This window comes from Magnolia sinica, chromosome 4, assembly GCF_029962835.1.
Source record: "Magnolia sinica isolate HGM2019 chromosome 4, MsV1, whole genome shotgun sequence".
NCBI lineage: Eukaryota > Viridiplantae > Streptophyta > Magnoliopsida > Magnoliales > Magnoliaceae > Magnolia > Magnolia sinica.
Genome location: NC_080576.1, coordinates 112394337 through 112410213, shown reverse-complemented (window position 1 = coordinate 112410213; position 15877 = coordinate 112394337). Strand labels below are relative to the sequence as shown.

At 43.3% G+C, this 15877-nt stretch overlaps 2 protein-coding genes across 2 annotated transcripts; both read left to right on the top strand.

The window, feature by feature from the left end:
* Window positions 1-11429: 11429 nt before the first annotated feature.
* Window positions 11430-13295, top strand: LOC131243859 (uncharacterized). The gene has a single exon (XM_058243477.1). It carries the CDS (start codon window positions 11817-11819, stop codon window positions 13281-13283), a length of 1467 nt encoding a protein of 488 aa, XP_058099460.1. The 5' UTR covers window positions 11430-11816; the 3' UTR covers window positions 13284-13295.
* A 241-nt stretch (window positions 13296-13536) lies between these two features.
* LOC131243861 (non-specific lipid transfer protein GPI-anchored 5-like) lies at window positions 13537-14345 on the top strand. The gene is made up of 2 exons (XM_058243480.1): window positions 13537-13904; window positions 14131-14345. Exons 1-2 carry the CDS (start codon window positions 13544-13546, stop codon window positions 14145-14147), a joined length of 378 nt encoding a protein of 125 aa, XP_058099463.1. The 5' UTR covers window positions 13537-13543; the 3' UTR covers window positions 14148-14345.
* The last annotated feature ends 1532 nt before the right edge of the window (window positions 14346-15877 follow it).

Here is a 15877-nt window from a genome sequence, read left to right as displayed (position 1 = left end):
TAAAACATCTCTCATGCCCAGTTTATGCGTACATATGCAAGATCCATATACAATCCATTTGTGCATATAGGCGTCACTCATACAAGCATTTCCATAGCAATAAGAAATTTCTGAGGCAATCCATAACTTCACATTGATTTCAAAATGCCATGGGTATGGCCAATTACATGTTGCAGCATGGATTACAAGCATTACTATCACGCCAGACAAAAGGAAAATACAAACTAGTCAAGCAAGGGTCCTAACTATCTCCTAGTACATGAGTTTTGACCTAATTAGCTTAAACAACTACTAGTTATCAGTACGGCGGCGGGCTACTCGTCTGAGTCGGGCGATAGAGGGGGCGCTTCTTCCCCCTTGCTGCAGCAGATCAGGGCCTTTATGGCTCGGTACATTTTCTTGTTCCATTTCTCTTGTTTCACCTGGTTCCTTGCTTGGGTCTCTTTGATCTGTGTCACCTCTGCCTTAAGCGCATCCAAGCGCTCACGTATGTCTGGGATGGTGAGAGGTTCCCTGCCAGCTCCTTCGATCTCGTCCGCTCCCTTCCCCCCTTCAGCTTCTTCCTCCTCCTCATCCTCATCTTCATCCTCATCCTCCTCGCTTCCGCCACTATCACCTTTTTCTTCGATCGGATCCCCGTATCGATCAATGTGGGCCTGTCGCTATTTTGGGCCTATCTTCATATTATTCAACATGTCGTCTCCCAAGATCAGCGTCAGTATATGATTTCCGTCCGATCCACCCATGCCATACTGCTGAGCCAGCCGACAAAATAGACTGTCGAATGGGAGGCATACATCTTTCCGAGTCGCCCTGGCGGCCCTCACGATCTGATGGAGTACCATGCTAGGGAGACATACGTCTGCTCCCTGGCCTACCTGATATAAGAATTCCACCATATAACGGGAGCACTCGGTACGGTTCTTCAACCTTGGATAGATATTATAAGTGCCAATACGGTGAAGTATACGGTATTCTGGGGTCAAGCTGGCCGCGCTCAGGCCGACTTCTCGCCTCCATTGGACAACCTGTCCACATAGAAAGCGTGCCCGCTTGTTGCGGGCCTGACTCGTATCCAGGTTTCCTTCCTCAATCTGCACCTCTCCCTGTGGCACGCCCAGTACGTCTGCAATGTCCGCCACCCCGAACGAGAACCTCTTACTTCCCATCACAAGATCAAAGCCTAAGGGCTTGAATTTTGGATTTCTGATCCGCACGTAGAAGGCTCTAGCCCGCCCTTCATCCGCCTGGGAGTCTCCATAGAATATCTGGCCCCATCCCTTTTCCGTGAACCGACCGAGTAGGGCGATATTATCGAACAAGTGCTCCTCTACGGAGGCTTCGAAGGCGACGTTGCGTACTCGAAAATTTCTCACGTCTTCAACGGGTGGTTGGGACGCCTGAATCGCGAGAGCCCTTTGAGAGTCATTCCTCCGCTTTGATCGAACTTCCGAGATTTGCTTCCCCTTAGAATCGGCCCTTTGCTTGCTTCGCCTTTCCCGGCTCGGTCCGGGCTCGGCGGGAGCCGACCTCTTCTTACCCATGAGTGATAGGATCACCGAGATGGAGAAGAGGGAGACAACGGTTGCAAACATAGTCATTTCCTTTGGCTAAGATGGATTCGGGAGTGAGAGATGTGGGTGGATCGTTGGAAAAACGGTCTTAAGAAAGGCTTGAGGGTAGACCTAGGAATGGGTTTAATGTTGGGTTTGAGAATGGGTATAAGAGTGGATTTTGGGAAATGATGGGTTGAGGGAAATGGAAGTTGAGAATGGGAATGAGTTAAGGAGTGGAGTTTGGAAAAGAAAATGTGATGGTGAAGAAGATGAGAAGGGAGGAAGGGTGGAGGTGGGTTGAGAGTGAAGAAGAGGAGGTGGGAATTATTGAAAGAAGGGCCTTGAAAGTAGGTTTATAGAATGATGTTGGAGAGTGGTGAGTGAAAGAGGGGAAGAATGAGGGGTTTTGGCCCTTTAGATTGCACTAGAAATGAGCCCCACCCAGATTTTTAATGGCCAAGGGAAAGGAAATCCCATTTTTGGGGTCTGGGCGGGGTCCTACGGAGGGTCTGGACTATCGAGCAGGGTGCGCGCGTGGTCGCTGGACCGTCGGGCGGGGTGCGCGCACATGGGTGGGGTCGCGCGCGGGCGGACAGGGGTCGGCGGGGTCCAGTTGTTCTGCCATTTCCCAGCCACCAGTAAGGCCTCTGAGGAGGTCCTATATATGGATTTGGGGTAGAACGAGCAAATCTACGCATTGGGCCTACTAGTTTCATGAGATTCTTCCTGATTAGGGACCCAAAATCTGACTTTCTACCTTCTCTCTAACTCCCGCAGTCTTTCATTCGCCCATACCTAACTACTCCCGAACGGGTTAGGACTTATATGTTTGGTCCGGTATTACCCCCTTCGGGCTTGGATGAGGGCTCACACCGCCCAATCATTTAGCCTGCGGCTCGTCTCTATCAGTATGCGAGGAAGGCCCGATAATAGAGCAAGACAGGTGTATACCCTAGAACACATATTAAAAAGAATTTCAATCCTTAGTCGACTTGGCTAGTGTCACTAAGTTGCACTGGTTAGGGTGGCAAGGTTAAATCTCTATTCCTTGTCTGGAAGTGGGGAGGTTCCTAGGGTTTCGTAGCTTCTACGACGCAACCTCTCAAGTCAGCGAATGCGTCAGCGGGTTCATGACCCATGGCCCAATTAATTTCAAACCATGCTCTGATACCAACTTGTAACACCCTGAAAATCGGGGGTCGCGCATACGCTTAACTCCCGAGTTCTCAAGAGCCACTTTTAACCAATTTCATTAATGCGTTTATTTGCACAGCTTGGAAGTTCTTGGAGATGAAACATAACCACACTGTTCTACTGAAATGAGCAAAAAATAATCATACATTCATATACAAGTCCAAAAGTACAAAAGGGGCGCATGATGCTACCCAATCAATATCTCAAAAGAATAGTAAGTCCAAAAGAATAGAACTGAGCTCCCCCTCTCAATGACCCAGCTCCCCCAATCAAGCTGGTGGAGAACCCTCCATCAACTGGAAGTATGATAGCTCGTCCTCCTCATCCAGGCTCACCTCGTCAGGCTCCTCCAATCCCGAGTCACCTGCATCTAAGAATGGGTCTGGTTGGTGTTTTAAAACATCGTCCCAGAGTGGGAGTGAGTGATCAACTTAGTGGGTACTATTAGTCTCAAGTTATCATAGGCATCAACTATAATATGGTATGGTCTTAATGAAAAGCAGACAATCACATACGTCTTAGTAATCTTATTAATGCACATGTATGCAGCATGACATGATGCATGCCCTCACCACAACGCTCCCTCGTGCGACAACATCTAACGATCGCCAATGCCAGCACTCCCTCATTGTGACCTCGTCTGCCGAGTCACCATCCTAACTAGTGCGATGCAATGCGATCATGTTAACCAAGTTATTAGTTAGGTCCATTCATCTAGCCGATTGGAGAATCTGGTACACCCCACGTATTAATGTCCTAATCTGGATGCGAGGCCAAGACCCCCCAATGCATGAGGCCAAGGCCCCGCGGTCCGTGATCCCATCGAGTTCCTCATCCCCGACTTCAAGCACATGGGGAGTGCCAAGAGAAAGGGATCGCTCGCGATCACTACGGGGAGGCGCGGTACCCCAGCGTAGGCCGACAGCTCGGACACAGTGTCCCATTCCACCATGCCCGGCTCACGAGGCTGTGGACCAATTCCCAGTAGGTTATTGATGAGCTACAATGGTTGTAGGGTGTCCCAGGTTCCATACAAGTGTGAGCAAACAGGGTTAACAATCATGGTTGGTCAGACAGTAGGCTAGACCGCACGAGTCCAGGCAAGTGCATGGCGGAACGACATCGGGTGTAAGCAACTCATGTAATCTAACTACTGTCGCCCACACGTACTCGCCCAAATCCATGGGTTTAGCCTTAAGGCGGTCCTACCAACGGGACTGCCTTAACTCTCCTTGTTTTCTTGACCAACCCTAGGGTTTGGATGGTGGTCTACAACATGTCAACGGACAGGGTTATTAACCAGCAAAATCATCATCATGTTCTCACACCTCAACATATAATTCAGATTCTTCTAATAAGCAAGCTAACACAATTTTATAAGTAATGGTGCATGTGTGTTGTGTGTGTTGGTGAGGAAGTTACGCACTTCCTACAACTCATGGAAACAAATCACACAAGAAATAAATAAGGCACGCATGCTATATGGCATCGTCATATGAGCAAATCTAACAAGACATCAACAAGTGATCATCAAATTGCACCGAGTCATGTAAGAAGCAAGAATAACATCATGTGAGGAAATCAAATAAAACATACAATTCCATACACTTTAAATGAACATAAATTCCTAGGTTTTCTCTATATTCTCTAAATGCATCAACCAAGCAAATCAAAATCATTAAACTCATATTAAAATTGGTGCTAGGCCACCTAGGAGTAATAGTCTGCACCTATGGTTCGTTGGAGATTTGGAAAACGCCCTAGGAAAGAGGGCTTTCGGGTCGATCGGCCGGAATCCCTAAACCAAGCTCTTGCATGTTAGAATTTCAAACCAAACCCACCTTCCTACATAGATTTCATGAAGAATGGGTGAAAACCTTACCTAGGCAACCCACGGTCGGTTGTTGAAGTCAAGGAGGAGAGTTTCTCCTTATAAGAGAGGCAAGGAGTTGGAGGGTTGGCTCTCTTGGGGTCCCGTTTTGATCTAGGGTCAACCTTGGATCTCTTCCTTCTCTCTTTCTCCTCTTTACTCTCCTTCACTCTCCTTCTCTCTTGGTGGTTGTAGCAAATGAGAGAAAGAGTTATGAGAGATAGGGTTTATTCCCTAGACTTGGGCCCTTTGGCCTTAAGTTCCCTCAAATTTTCAAAATAGCCAACTAGGTCTCATTTTTAGAGTTGGAGTGGCCCTAACACTCCTTTGGCCACCAAATTTGGTGGGTAGGTACCTTATGGCCCGATTAGGGCCCGTGTAAAATTCGGGAACAAACGGATGGACGATTGTGGGGTTTGAGTCAACGGTTCTGATCCTTAAACGGCCCTGAGGGGTCCATTTTGGTGATTGGAGTGATTCTAGTGGTCCTCTGGCTATGAAATTTCTAGGGTGGATGCTTCATGGCCCGATGAAGGGCCATGCAAAATTTGGGGATGATCGGACTTAGGGTTTGGTCGTACGGGTCTGATTTGTGATCGACGGTCACCGTCCCACGATCGGGTCCCAGAGTTGGTGAACGGGTGTAGAAAAATCCATTAGACCTCCACCGTAAATATGGAGGAGATCCGATGGTTGGATATCCTGGTATCTCGACTTCATTTGCAAGCGCCAGATTTTGGTCCTGACATTAGTGAGGTGTATTTAATCAGTGCCAGATCCCACTTCTGGGTGCCCACTGGGTCTGCGATCCACGATGGTTCACAAGCCTAGTGAGCTCTATAGTTTCCTAAATTTTTAAATTTTTCTGACCTTCCCGCATCGCGGTACAGCCCGCACGGGCTGTAGCTCAGTGTAAATGGTCATCCGGCTTGGCGGCCCGCACTTGGCCTTGTCATGGCCCGTCTGATTTATTCAAATGGGCTAATCCTAGGTTAATTAGCTTATGGTACCCCCACCGCGTATGTTTTAAACGTTCGGTCCTGCGGAAAATCCTACGTGGACGCCCCAGGACACTGTACCGGTTGGATAGGTTGTTACAGATAGGATTTCTCCATCGGCATTAGCTGATGTCTATCCATCAAGAAGGTCCACATAACAGTTGGGCCTCTAGCCTTTATGCTTAACAGGCTTGGTGTCTTATAAAATAGTGATTGTGAATTGCGTTTAACCTGATATTCAGTTTTTTCCTTATCTCGGTTTGTTGTGAAAGGTACTTTGGTCATTTTCTAATTAGATATTAAACAGTATTTGATATACCATCTATTATAAAGAAGAAATCTTTTGAAATGAAGACTGTAATCCTACTATGTTTCTGCCACAAATGCATGCCTCCAGATTCAATTTTTGTAGGTATTTAACTTTACCCATAAAGCAGTTGTGATGTTTGATGGATGACTTGGTAATTGTGAAAATTAAAATCGAAAGCTTAATTAACAATTTACAGAACTTGTTATCTACTGTTTTGATCGAATATATAGGTTTTGCTATTTGAAAAAAGAAATAATTAATAGCGATCCATCAATGGATATAGGATTTGTAATTTTAATCCATAAATTGAAAAAATGTATATCTTGAAGAACATTTGAAATTATAAATCTAGATATATGGAACTGGTGCTTGATATTGATGTGGTTGATGCTGTTACCTCAGTTTCACTCAGTATGTTATACAAGAAAAGAACATAACATGGAGAGACAGGGATGGATGGAAGACGAAATGACTGCTTTTACAGCTACACTCGCTGCAGTAACTACAACTATTGCAGTGGGGGAATATTGCAATAATATTTTATTTAAATCACTCTTGAGATTTGGGGACATTGAAAGAAGGAAGACTATAAATGGGATAATTAGAGCGGGTGACAATGAGTGTGTAGCACAACTCAGAATGAACAAGGTCACATTCTTCAACCTATGCTTATTTCTCAGTGATAGAAATCTCATTCCAGATGGGAAACATGTAACTATAAAGGAACAACTTGTTATGTTCCTTCACACGATTGGGCATAATGCTAGAAACTGTGTCATCATGCATTAGTTTATAAGATCTAAAGAAACCGTGAGCCGATATTTTAGTGAAGCGGTGGATGCTATTGTCGGACCATATCCGGAGTTTGTGAAACTCTCATGTACGGAAACACCAATCGAGATCCTGGCTAATCTCAATTAGAGCATGTACTTTCAGGTATGCTCAATTGTAATCACATTATGCAACGTCCACTCCTGTCATAAGTTTATACTATATTATTTCTTGATAATTCAAGGTGAAATTAGGACTGCATTGGTGCAATTGATGGGACCCATGTACCCGCCTATGTGTCAGCATTGAAAATTACAACATATCATAACAGGAAAGGGGTCCTCTCTCAGAACATAATGGGCGCATGTAAATTTGACATAAAGTTCATACATGTGCTCGCTGGATGGGAGGGATCAGCCTTTGACGCACGCGTCTTACACAATGCTTTGACACATTTCACCGATCGCTTTACTATCCCCGAGGGTACTTTGTGTATATCTGTATGATCGAACATCTTGATAATATGATTCTCATGAAATTAGATGGATAATTACTTGTAGGTAAGTATTACGTAGTTGATGCTGGTTACGCTCATTCTTCTGGATTTATGGCTTCTTACCGCGGTGTACGATACCACCTCAATGAATACCGCACGGGCTACAATCCTTCCAATAAGAAAGAACTATTCAACTACCGGTATACTCAATTATGAAAAGTTATAGAAAGAATTTTTGGAGTATTGAAATCCCGCTTTCCAATGCTCAAATCAGCTCCACCATACAACCTTCTAACACAGGTGAAGATAGTGATCGCATGTTATGTCTTACACAACTTTATCCATTTATCTAGAAGAGATGGTTTGGTAGAAGAAGAACTCGCATCTACAAATATAATGGAGAGTATAGATCTATCACCATGCGAGATTAATATGACACAATGTGAGAATGACGAATGTGTGACATATCGAGACAATATTGCTTTGAAGATGTGGAATGAATCTCATCTTTTGAGTCGTAGCATTTGATATTCGAATTACCATCATTTTGGATGTTTGTAAGAAGACGATCCTCTTCCTTTATTTTTTATACTATCTTATGAATTTGTGTATTATATTTCAGCTTTGTTAAATTATTGCATTCACATGACTTACATGCAAGATTATATATGTTAGACTAAATATGTTCATTGTACCATTTGTAGATAATTGAAGTTATTAGTGACGAGGAAATGTCATCAAATAGGCGGGACAACCAGTCTACCCCAACGAAACAATCCGGGCAAAACCCGTGTGTCACATCATAAAGGACACCACGAAAATATAAATCAAAATTGTTTGATGAAAACGTTATGTCTAGTGGTGTAATGCGCTGGACTGCTAGACCGATGAAATGGATGACTGCCTTATCGATACGTTGATGATGTGTTGCAAATGACCGCAAGAGTGCTAACGGATTTAAAAAGGAGACCTATAAAACAGTCGTGAAAACTGTCAGGAGTGCACTAGGGATATCAGTTCAGGAGAAACATGTTGGTAATCACCTCCAAACATTGAAGAGGTTGTATTTTGAGGTTCGGGACACCCTGAACGCCAGTGGGTTTGGATGGGATGATGACAAAAAGCTAGTAACCGCACCAGATGATATTTGGGAGGATTACATACAGGTGAGATTAATAATTTTGTTTAAACTTTTGTGTGACTTCAGCATAATGTTTCCCTTTAAAATTGTCCATATCTCACCGATAGTTATTTACTAATACACATTTTTCTTCGATGTTATCAATAGTCACATCCCTACGCGCAACATGTTCGGGGGAAAGCAGTGCGAAGGTATGATAACCTCATGTAATTATTTGAAAATGACCGAGCTAGTGAATTGCGTGCTTCCATAGGAAATAGGCATAGTACTATCTGTACGAGAAGGTCTCAGGATTCCGATATTGCACCTACAATGTCGGTTGATTTGAATGATGATACACTCGTGTTATTGAGTGACGATATAGAGGACAGTGGACCTAATATCAAGTGGTCATTTTAAAGTCATGACAGTACTCATATTGCAAACCGTAGTTCGAATCTCAATGAGAACAACTCCGTGAACACAAGCAGCACATCCAATTCTAGGAAGAAAGCCAGATTGGATCGCCCTTGCGACATCATTGGCAAATGAATGAGTGATATTGCAGAAGTTATCAAGTCACTAGCTATAACCATACACCAAAGGAAGGACATAATACGTATGTCCCAGATTGTACCTGTTCTGGAGCAGATTGAAGGCCTCACAGGTCACGAGATCCTACGCACAACAAGAATACTATCAAAAGATGAACAACAATCTGCCTCATTCCTTTCTCTTCCTGAGCATAGGAGGTTGGACTTTGTGTTGATGCTGCTTGCACCAGATCAGTCTTCTGATTGATCGCAGTACCCTCCTCGTGTTCGTCGTGTTCATGTTTGATATGGCTGGTCAGCCATTTGGTTTTTTGGACAATACTTTTTGGTTTTCTTCTGCTAATGTAGTTTAGTTGTTGATATATGGGTAATTTTGGATGATATCATACTTGATTTTTTTAGATGTTGATGTTTAATTAATGCTTAATCATTTGATGTATTTCAACTTGCATTAGCTGCTTTTAATATCCTGGAATATTGTATGTTTGATATCGACTATGATGCTCATATGTACACGATGTATAGGATAACTAGACAGGTATTTCAATCTGTTGTTCCGGACTTCAGGTACGATGTCATCTTTATATCAACTGATTTCTACTATAGTTGGATACAAATTTCGATTCTTTATATTAATATGTTCCATTAGTAATACCATCTGTTTGACGACGTATACATAATTTTGTTATATGTGCAGATGGGTAAGAAGATATATGTTGTTTTCAATGGATGGCGACCTGGGATCTATTATACCTGGGAAGAGTGCCAGGACCAGGTTGAGGGCTATTCAATGGCCTGCTTCCGTGGTTACAAATCTGCGTCTGAGGCTTTCTTTCATTGGACAGCTTATTGCGAGTCTTTGGAGCGTAAAATGCACCTGTACGGGAAAGCGAGGACAATCAGGACAATCCTATGTCGAACAATGGACTGCGTTCCGCTACCAATTACATGATCCTTCCAACGACTGATCCAGCACCATCTTGTTTCTGTCCATTCACCGATTACAACGAGAAACAACAAGAAGCTGTGGAAGAAACGCCGCAATCACTTGCGGCACTGATTATGATAATATTTGCTTGCCTGGTTTTAATCCTCACCATTCAAGTCGTGTATTGGCGCTAACTTAACTTGCCAGATTGATATCGACTTAGCAGTATTAGTTTTTATTTTATTTTACATGCTTAAATAGTACTGTTTTGGACTTGAATTAAGACGTTGAAAATGCCTCTGTATGTCTGTAGGGAAGACTGTGTTGACTCTATTTTTGGACATTGCTACTGTGGCTTTTTTATTGTAGCTACAGTGGTCATTTAAGTGGCTTTTCGATTGTATATGTTTAAAAAGGTATGTTTTGGACATTATTTTGGATTAGGTGAGACACAGGACTCAGCCAAGTTGGTGGGGCCCACCTTAATATATGTATTCTGCATCCACGCTGTTCATCCATTTTTCCAGATCATTTTAGGGCACTATCCCAAAAATGAGGTAGATTCAATTATCAAGTGGACCATGCAGTAGGAAAATGTGGTGATTGACCATTAATGGGTCACAAAAGATTTGTTTCAAGCTGATATTTGTTTCTTTTCCTTCATCCAGGCTTACATGACCTTATCAACAGATTGGATAGAAAATAAACACCACGGAAACATTAAGTTATGCCCTAAGAAGTTTTTAAATGGTAGGGCATTCAATCACCAATGTTTCCTATAGAATGGTCCACCTGATAATTGAATCTGCTTCATTTTTTGGATAATATCATAAAATAATATGTAAAAACAAGTGGATGGAGTGGATACAAAATACATACATCAAGGTGGGCCACATGGTAAGGGCCGCATCGTCTTGGGTAGGTCCGGGGTCTCCCTTAATCAGCTCTCGGGTGGGCCATGCCTCTATCCTGATCCACTAGCACGCTGGTAAGGATGAAATACGTTCAGAAAGAGTGGGTCCCACAGGTCAATGACCACAATCCACTGGTCTACCGAGAGGGGCACAGTACAATCCATTTCTCTAGTTAGGATTGCTATTGTGCTCTGCAGTTCTTGTATAGCTGAGATGCTGGACACCATAAGAGCAAAATCAGAGTGACATGACTACTACACCATCTACCCAAACACAGGACTAGTGAATTACTGTCTATTACACTCAAAAAATTTTGAAAAACAATCATGAGAGAGGAGTCAACCAGAATACTAACAATCATTGATAATACATGTAAAACTTAATTACGACCTCTTTACAGCCAACGGCTGGGGTAATTGGAAAACCAGACGATACAGTGAGTTTGGACAGGCGTGATAAGGTTGCTGGCTCAAAGGTGAGGCGTACAATAGGAAAAAGCTCTCGTATGGCTTAAAGGTGAGGCGTACAGTAGGAAAAAGCTCCTCTTGCGGTGATGATTAGCTCCTCTTGCGGTGATGATAGTTCATGCCTAGCCTTTCAGATAGCGTACATCTGGCATTCATTAACTCAGATTAGACCGTTCCAATTGTGGATCATTCTATAGACAGATCATCATATCGAAATCAGATTTAAGTAATCCAAACCTCTTATTAGTGAACATTTTGATTGTTGAGTTTGAGCAGTCAATAGTTTTCAACTGTCCATCAATCAGCCATTTGGTAAATCAATTCATTTCTGTGGTACATCTAAATTGTGGCCCACGATTTGGACGGTTTAATTTGAATTACTTATGTGACACGTCTACATTGTTTTAATGCCTGTCTATGAACAGTCAACTCTGTTAAGAGAATCAAAGTCCTCAAAATAAACAACTGATCTTGGAAATGCAACCTTCCCCCCCCCCCCCCCTCCACATGCAAAACTTCTTCAAATCCTCAAAAATAAAATTAAAATGAATAATTTGTTTTAAAAAATCCATTTAATTCTTTCCCAATCTTCTTCCATCCATTCCCTACCTAGCCAATTTTGAGTACGAATCCCATTCATGGCAAAAGACTTCAACTTCCACCACCTTTGCTACTTCCTATTCACACTCTGCTTTCTCTCATCCATAACATTCTTCTACTGGTCCCACTCCCCACCGTCATCAAATTACCAAAATACCCTCACCCCACAAATCCAAACCTGCCCACCAGCTCACCTCCTCTCCTTCCCTTGTTCATGGAACCACCTCTCCTTCTCCCAAACACCCCCTCCAAAACTCCTCAAAATCGCTCTTTTTGTAAAAAAATGGCCGCGACGGAACCTCGCCGGAGGCCTCGAAAGGCATGCTCTAACCCTCCATCTTGCCTTAGCTAAGAGAGGCCATGAACTCCACATTTTCACTTCTACTTCCTCAAATTCCACATTCCCAAAATACCCTCACAAGAACCTCAATTTTCATCTCTCCCGACCGACCGCCGCTGGTTATCTCAATCAAGCGGTGGTCTGGAATCAGTTCCTGGCCCAGAACAAAACCCAACAACCGTTTGATGTGATTCACACCGAGAGCGTTGGGCTGCTCCATACTCGGGCCCGTGGCCTGGCCAATGTTGTTGTCTCATGGCATGGGATTGCCTATGAAACCATACATTCGGATATTGTTCAAGAACTCAATCGCAGTCCAGAGGAATCACGGTCGTTTGCATTGACAGAAAGAGTTGTTAAGGTGGTTGAAGAGGTGAAGTTCTTCCGGGCTTATGCCCACCATGTCGCTACCAGCGATCATGTTGGAAATGTTCTGAAGCGAATTTATATGATTCCAGAAGAACGGGTTCATACAATTCTCAACGGCGTCGATGAAGAGATCTACATGCCGGATTTCGAGCGGGGCCAGGAGTTCCGGCGGCAGTTTGGAATTCCAGAATCTGCAGGATTAGTAATTGGAATGGCAGGGAGGTTGGTGAAGGATAAAGGCCATCCGATCATGTTTGAAGCGTTGAAGCAGATATTCATGGAGGATGAGACTTTTAAGAAGCAGGTTTATATTCTTGTTGCCGGAGATGGGCCGTGGGGTGCTCGGTACAGAGACCTCGGGCGGAATTTACTCGTTTTGGGGCCTTTGGAACAGACCCAACTCGCCAGATTTTACAATGCCCTCGACATTTTTGCAAACCCGACGATTCGAGCTCAGGGCTTGGACCATACATTGCTAGAAGCAATGCTTTCAGGCAAGCCTGTGATGGCTACGAGGTTTGCCAGCATAACTGACACTGTAATCGTGGGCCCGGAGATGGGCTACACATTCTCACCGACGGTAGAGTCATTGAAGGAGTCTCTTTATGAGGTTTTGAGACATGGGAGAGAGGTTTTGGAGAAGAAAGGTGAGGCAGCTCGAGGCAGAGCTTTGAAGCTATTCACTGCTACAAAAATGGCATCTGCTTATGAAAGGCTCTTCCTTTGCATATCTAAGAGAGAGAGGGATACAGATTACTGCAGATACCCGCTTCCGTCAGATGAAGACAGCAAATGATCATCTTTTTTTTTTGTTAGCTTGTTAGTACACCCCACTGTCAGTTCACATTTCACTGTTAGCCACCCCCACTAGCAAATGATCATCTTCTTCCACCTGTTACTGAGAGAGAGTGTGTGCTGAGATAAAGAGTTCCATTAGCTCCTCTAGTGCTCCCTCCAATAAGGAGAAGTGGATTCCAAGTGTAAGTTCTTCTTTTGCTGAAAATGTCACTACAGGAGCTTGTAGTTGGTATAAATCCCAGTAGAATTGGGAGTCTGATGCATTGTAGAGAAAGAGAGAAGAGAGAGATGGAAGCTTCAATGAAGTGTCTTTGCTTCTTTGGGCTGATTTTGATTGTGGGTGTTGCTGTGATCGACGCGGCTGGGGAATGTGGGAAATCTTCCACTGAAAACGAAGCTTACAAGCTTGCCCCTTGCATGTCAGCAGCCCAAGATGGGAATGCTGTAGTTTCAGACAAGTGCTGCCTTCAGGTGAAGAGAATGGGCCAGAATCCGAGCTGCCTCTGTGCTGTGTTGCTCTCCAACACTGCCAAGAGCGCTGGGGTCAAGCCGGATGTTGCCATTACGATTCCTAAACGTTGCAATCTTGCCGACCGTCCCGTGGGCCTCAAGTGTGGAGGTAGGCCACAGTATTTTCTCTTGATTATGTTTGGTTCGTGTTCATGGTAGACTAACAACGTTTGATCGAGATTCTTGATGGACCCAATAAACATGGACAATCCAATGGTGGGGTCCATTGGATTAAAGGTACCATTGTTGGGTCAAACCAGAAAAATGCTCTCTTGATCAAGCAATCATGTAAATACCTCATTGCTGATTCTGTGCTTGTTTTGATGGTTTTGCAGCTTATACATTGCCTTGAAGAAGAGGTCGACATGGTGTTAAGGACCATGGGCCTGTTTGGATGAGATCTTGTTATCTCTCAAATAAAAATGCTACTGGTCATATGTGCTGTGTATGGTACTATGTGGATATATGAATAATGCATGATGTGGGTTTTTCTTATGTGCTGTGTATGGTATGTGGATATATGAATAATACATTATGTGGGTTTTTCTTATGTGTTTCAGAGAATCATAAACTCATTGACTGTGGGATGTGATCTGTTTCTTTCATCTGTTCCGCCCCAATCGCTAATAATCTGGGTAACCATGATTCTATTATAGATTGCCATTGAATCAAATAACTTCGGATCTGGTAAAACAACTAAATACAATGTGAAGTACACTTCATTGCCGGACAGCGGACCGAAAATAAACAATTGTTGCCGTTGAAACTTGAAAGCTCAGATTGAATTGGCTTGAATTGAGAGAGATTCAAGATAAAGAAGTCTAGAACAAAGAAACTTCATATGGCAGGCTTTCAGTTTGCACGATTGGGCTAGCCCATGGTTCAGTGATCCAAGCCATTGATATTGTTTGGCCCACTGTCTATGGCCAACGCACCTAAAATCTCTCACACAGGAAGATGAAATCATGATCCTTCAATAGGTTAAGGATGCTTTTGATGATATTTGGTGCAACCAAAGACCCTGTTAAGAAAGATAATACAACAATAAATCATGCTTCACATTGAAAAAAGGCCGAACAATCTACAACTAGGATCTTTCAATCTGGGGCAGAGATGGACCATCTAAGCTGGTCCCGTCAGATTAACAGTTTTGGATCACCGAACCATGGGCCCCAATGGTAGATACTGAAAGTCTGAATGCATTGTACAAAACCCATGTTTTTTTATTCGGTGACTAGGTCCGGCTTGTTCGGCTTGAGTCGAGTCATGACTCGGTCGAGTCAGCCCAAGCTTCCTGCCCCCTCTGTTCTCAATACTGGCTAGCAGTCCCAAACTGAATTGGACTCTACCGAGTCCGAGTTGACTCGGACGAGTCATTCACATCCAACTCATCCAAGTCGTCAACCCATGGTAATAGTTGGGGCTGAAAGTCAGGCCGTTTGGGTCGGGTTGGTGCTCAACCCTAGCCCAACCCAAGGTTTCCTATAACTCAACCCAACCCAACCTAACCTCAGGTTGAGAATTCTCAACCCAAGCGGGCTCGGTCGGGTGGATACATGCTAATATTTTCATTATTATATTAGTCTATTGTATTTCAATACACATCTTATTTTTTGTATATATGATTTATTAATTATATATATAATTTTTTTTTAAAAAAAATCATAAAAAATTTTATTTTATTTTCTAACCAAACAAGCTAAAATACAGGACAACTACTCCTTTGAAAGTCATGTTATGTAGCATGAAATCTATTTGGGAGAGAAATCTAGTGTATCTTGTTATATTGAGTCATCGGAAATGATGCGGACGAATGAAACCCAGCAACACTTGAATTCTTATGCCTTCAACACATATGATCCACACTCAATTATAATTAATTAGTAACTTATATATTAATTGAGTTACGTTAGGCAACACAAGACTTCAACTTGAGCTTAACCCAAGTTTAATCAAGTTAGTGGTTGTATATCCCAAGCCCAAGATTAAAATCAGACTCCATACATCCTGCCTGAGCCCGACCCAATGTTGAGTCAGTCTCGGGTCGGTCGGGTTTAACCCGCCCAACTTTCAGCCCTACGA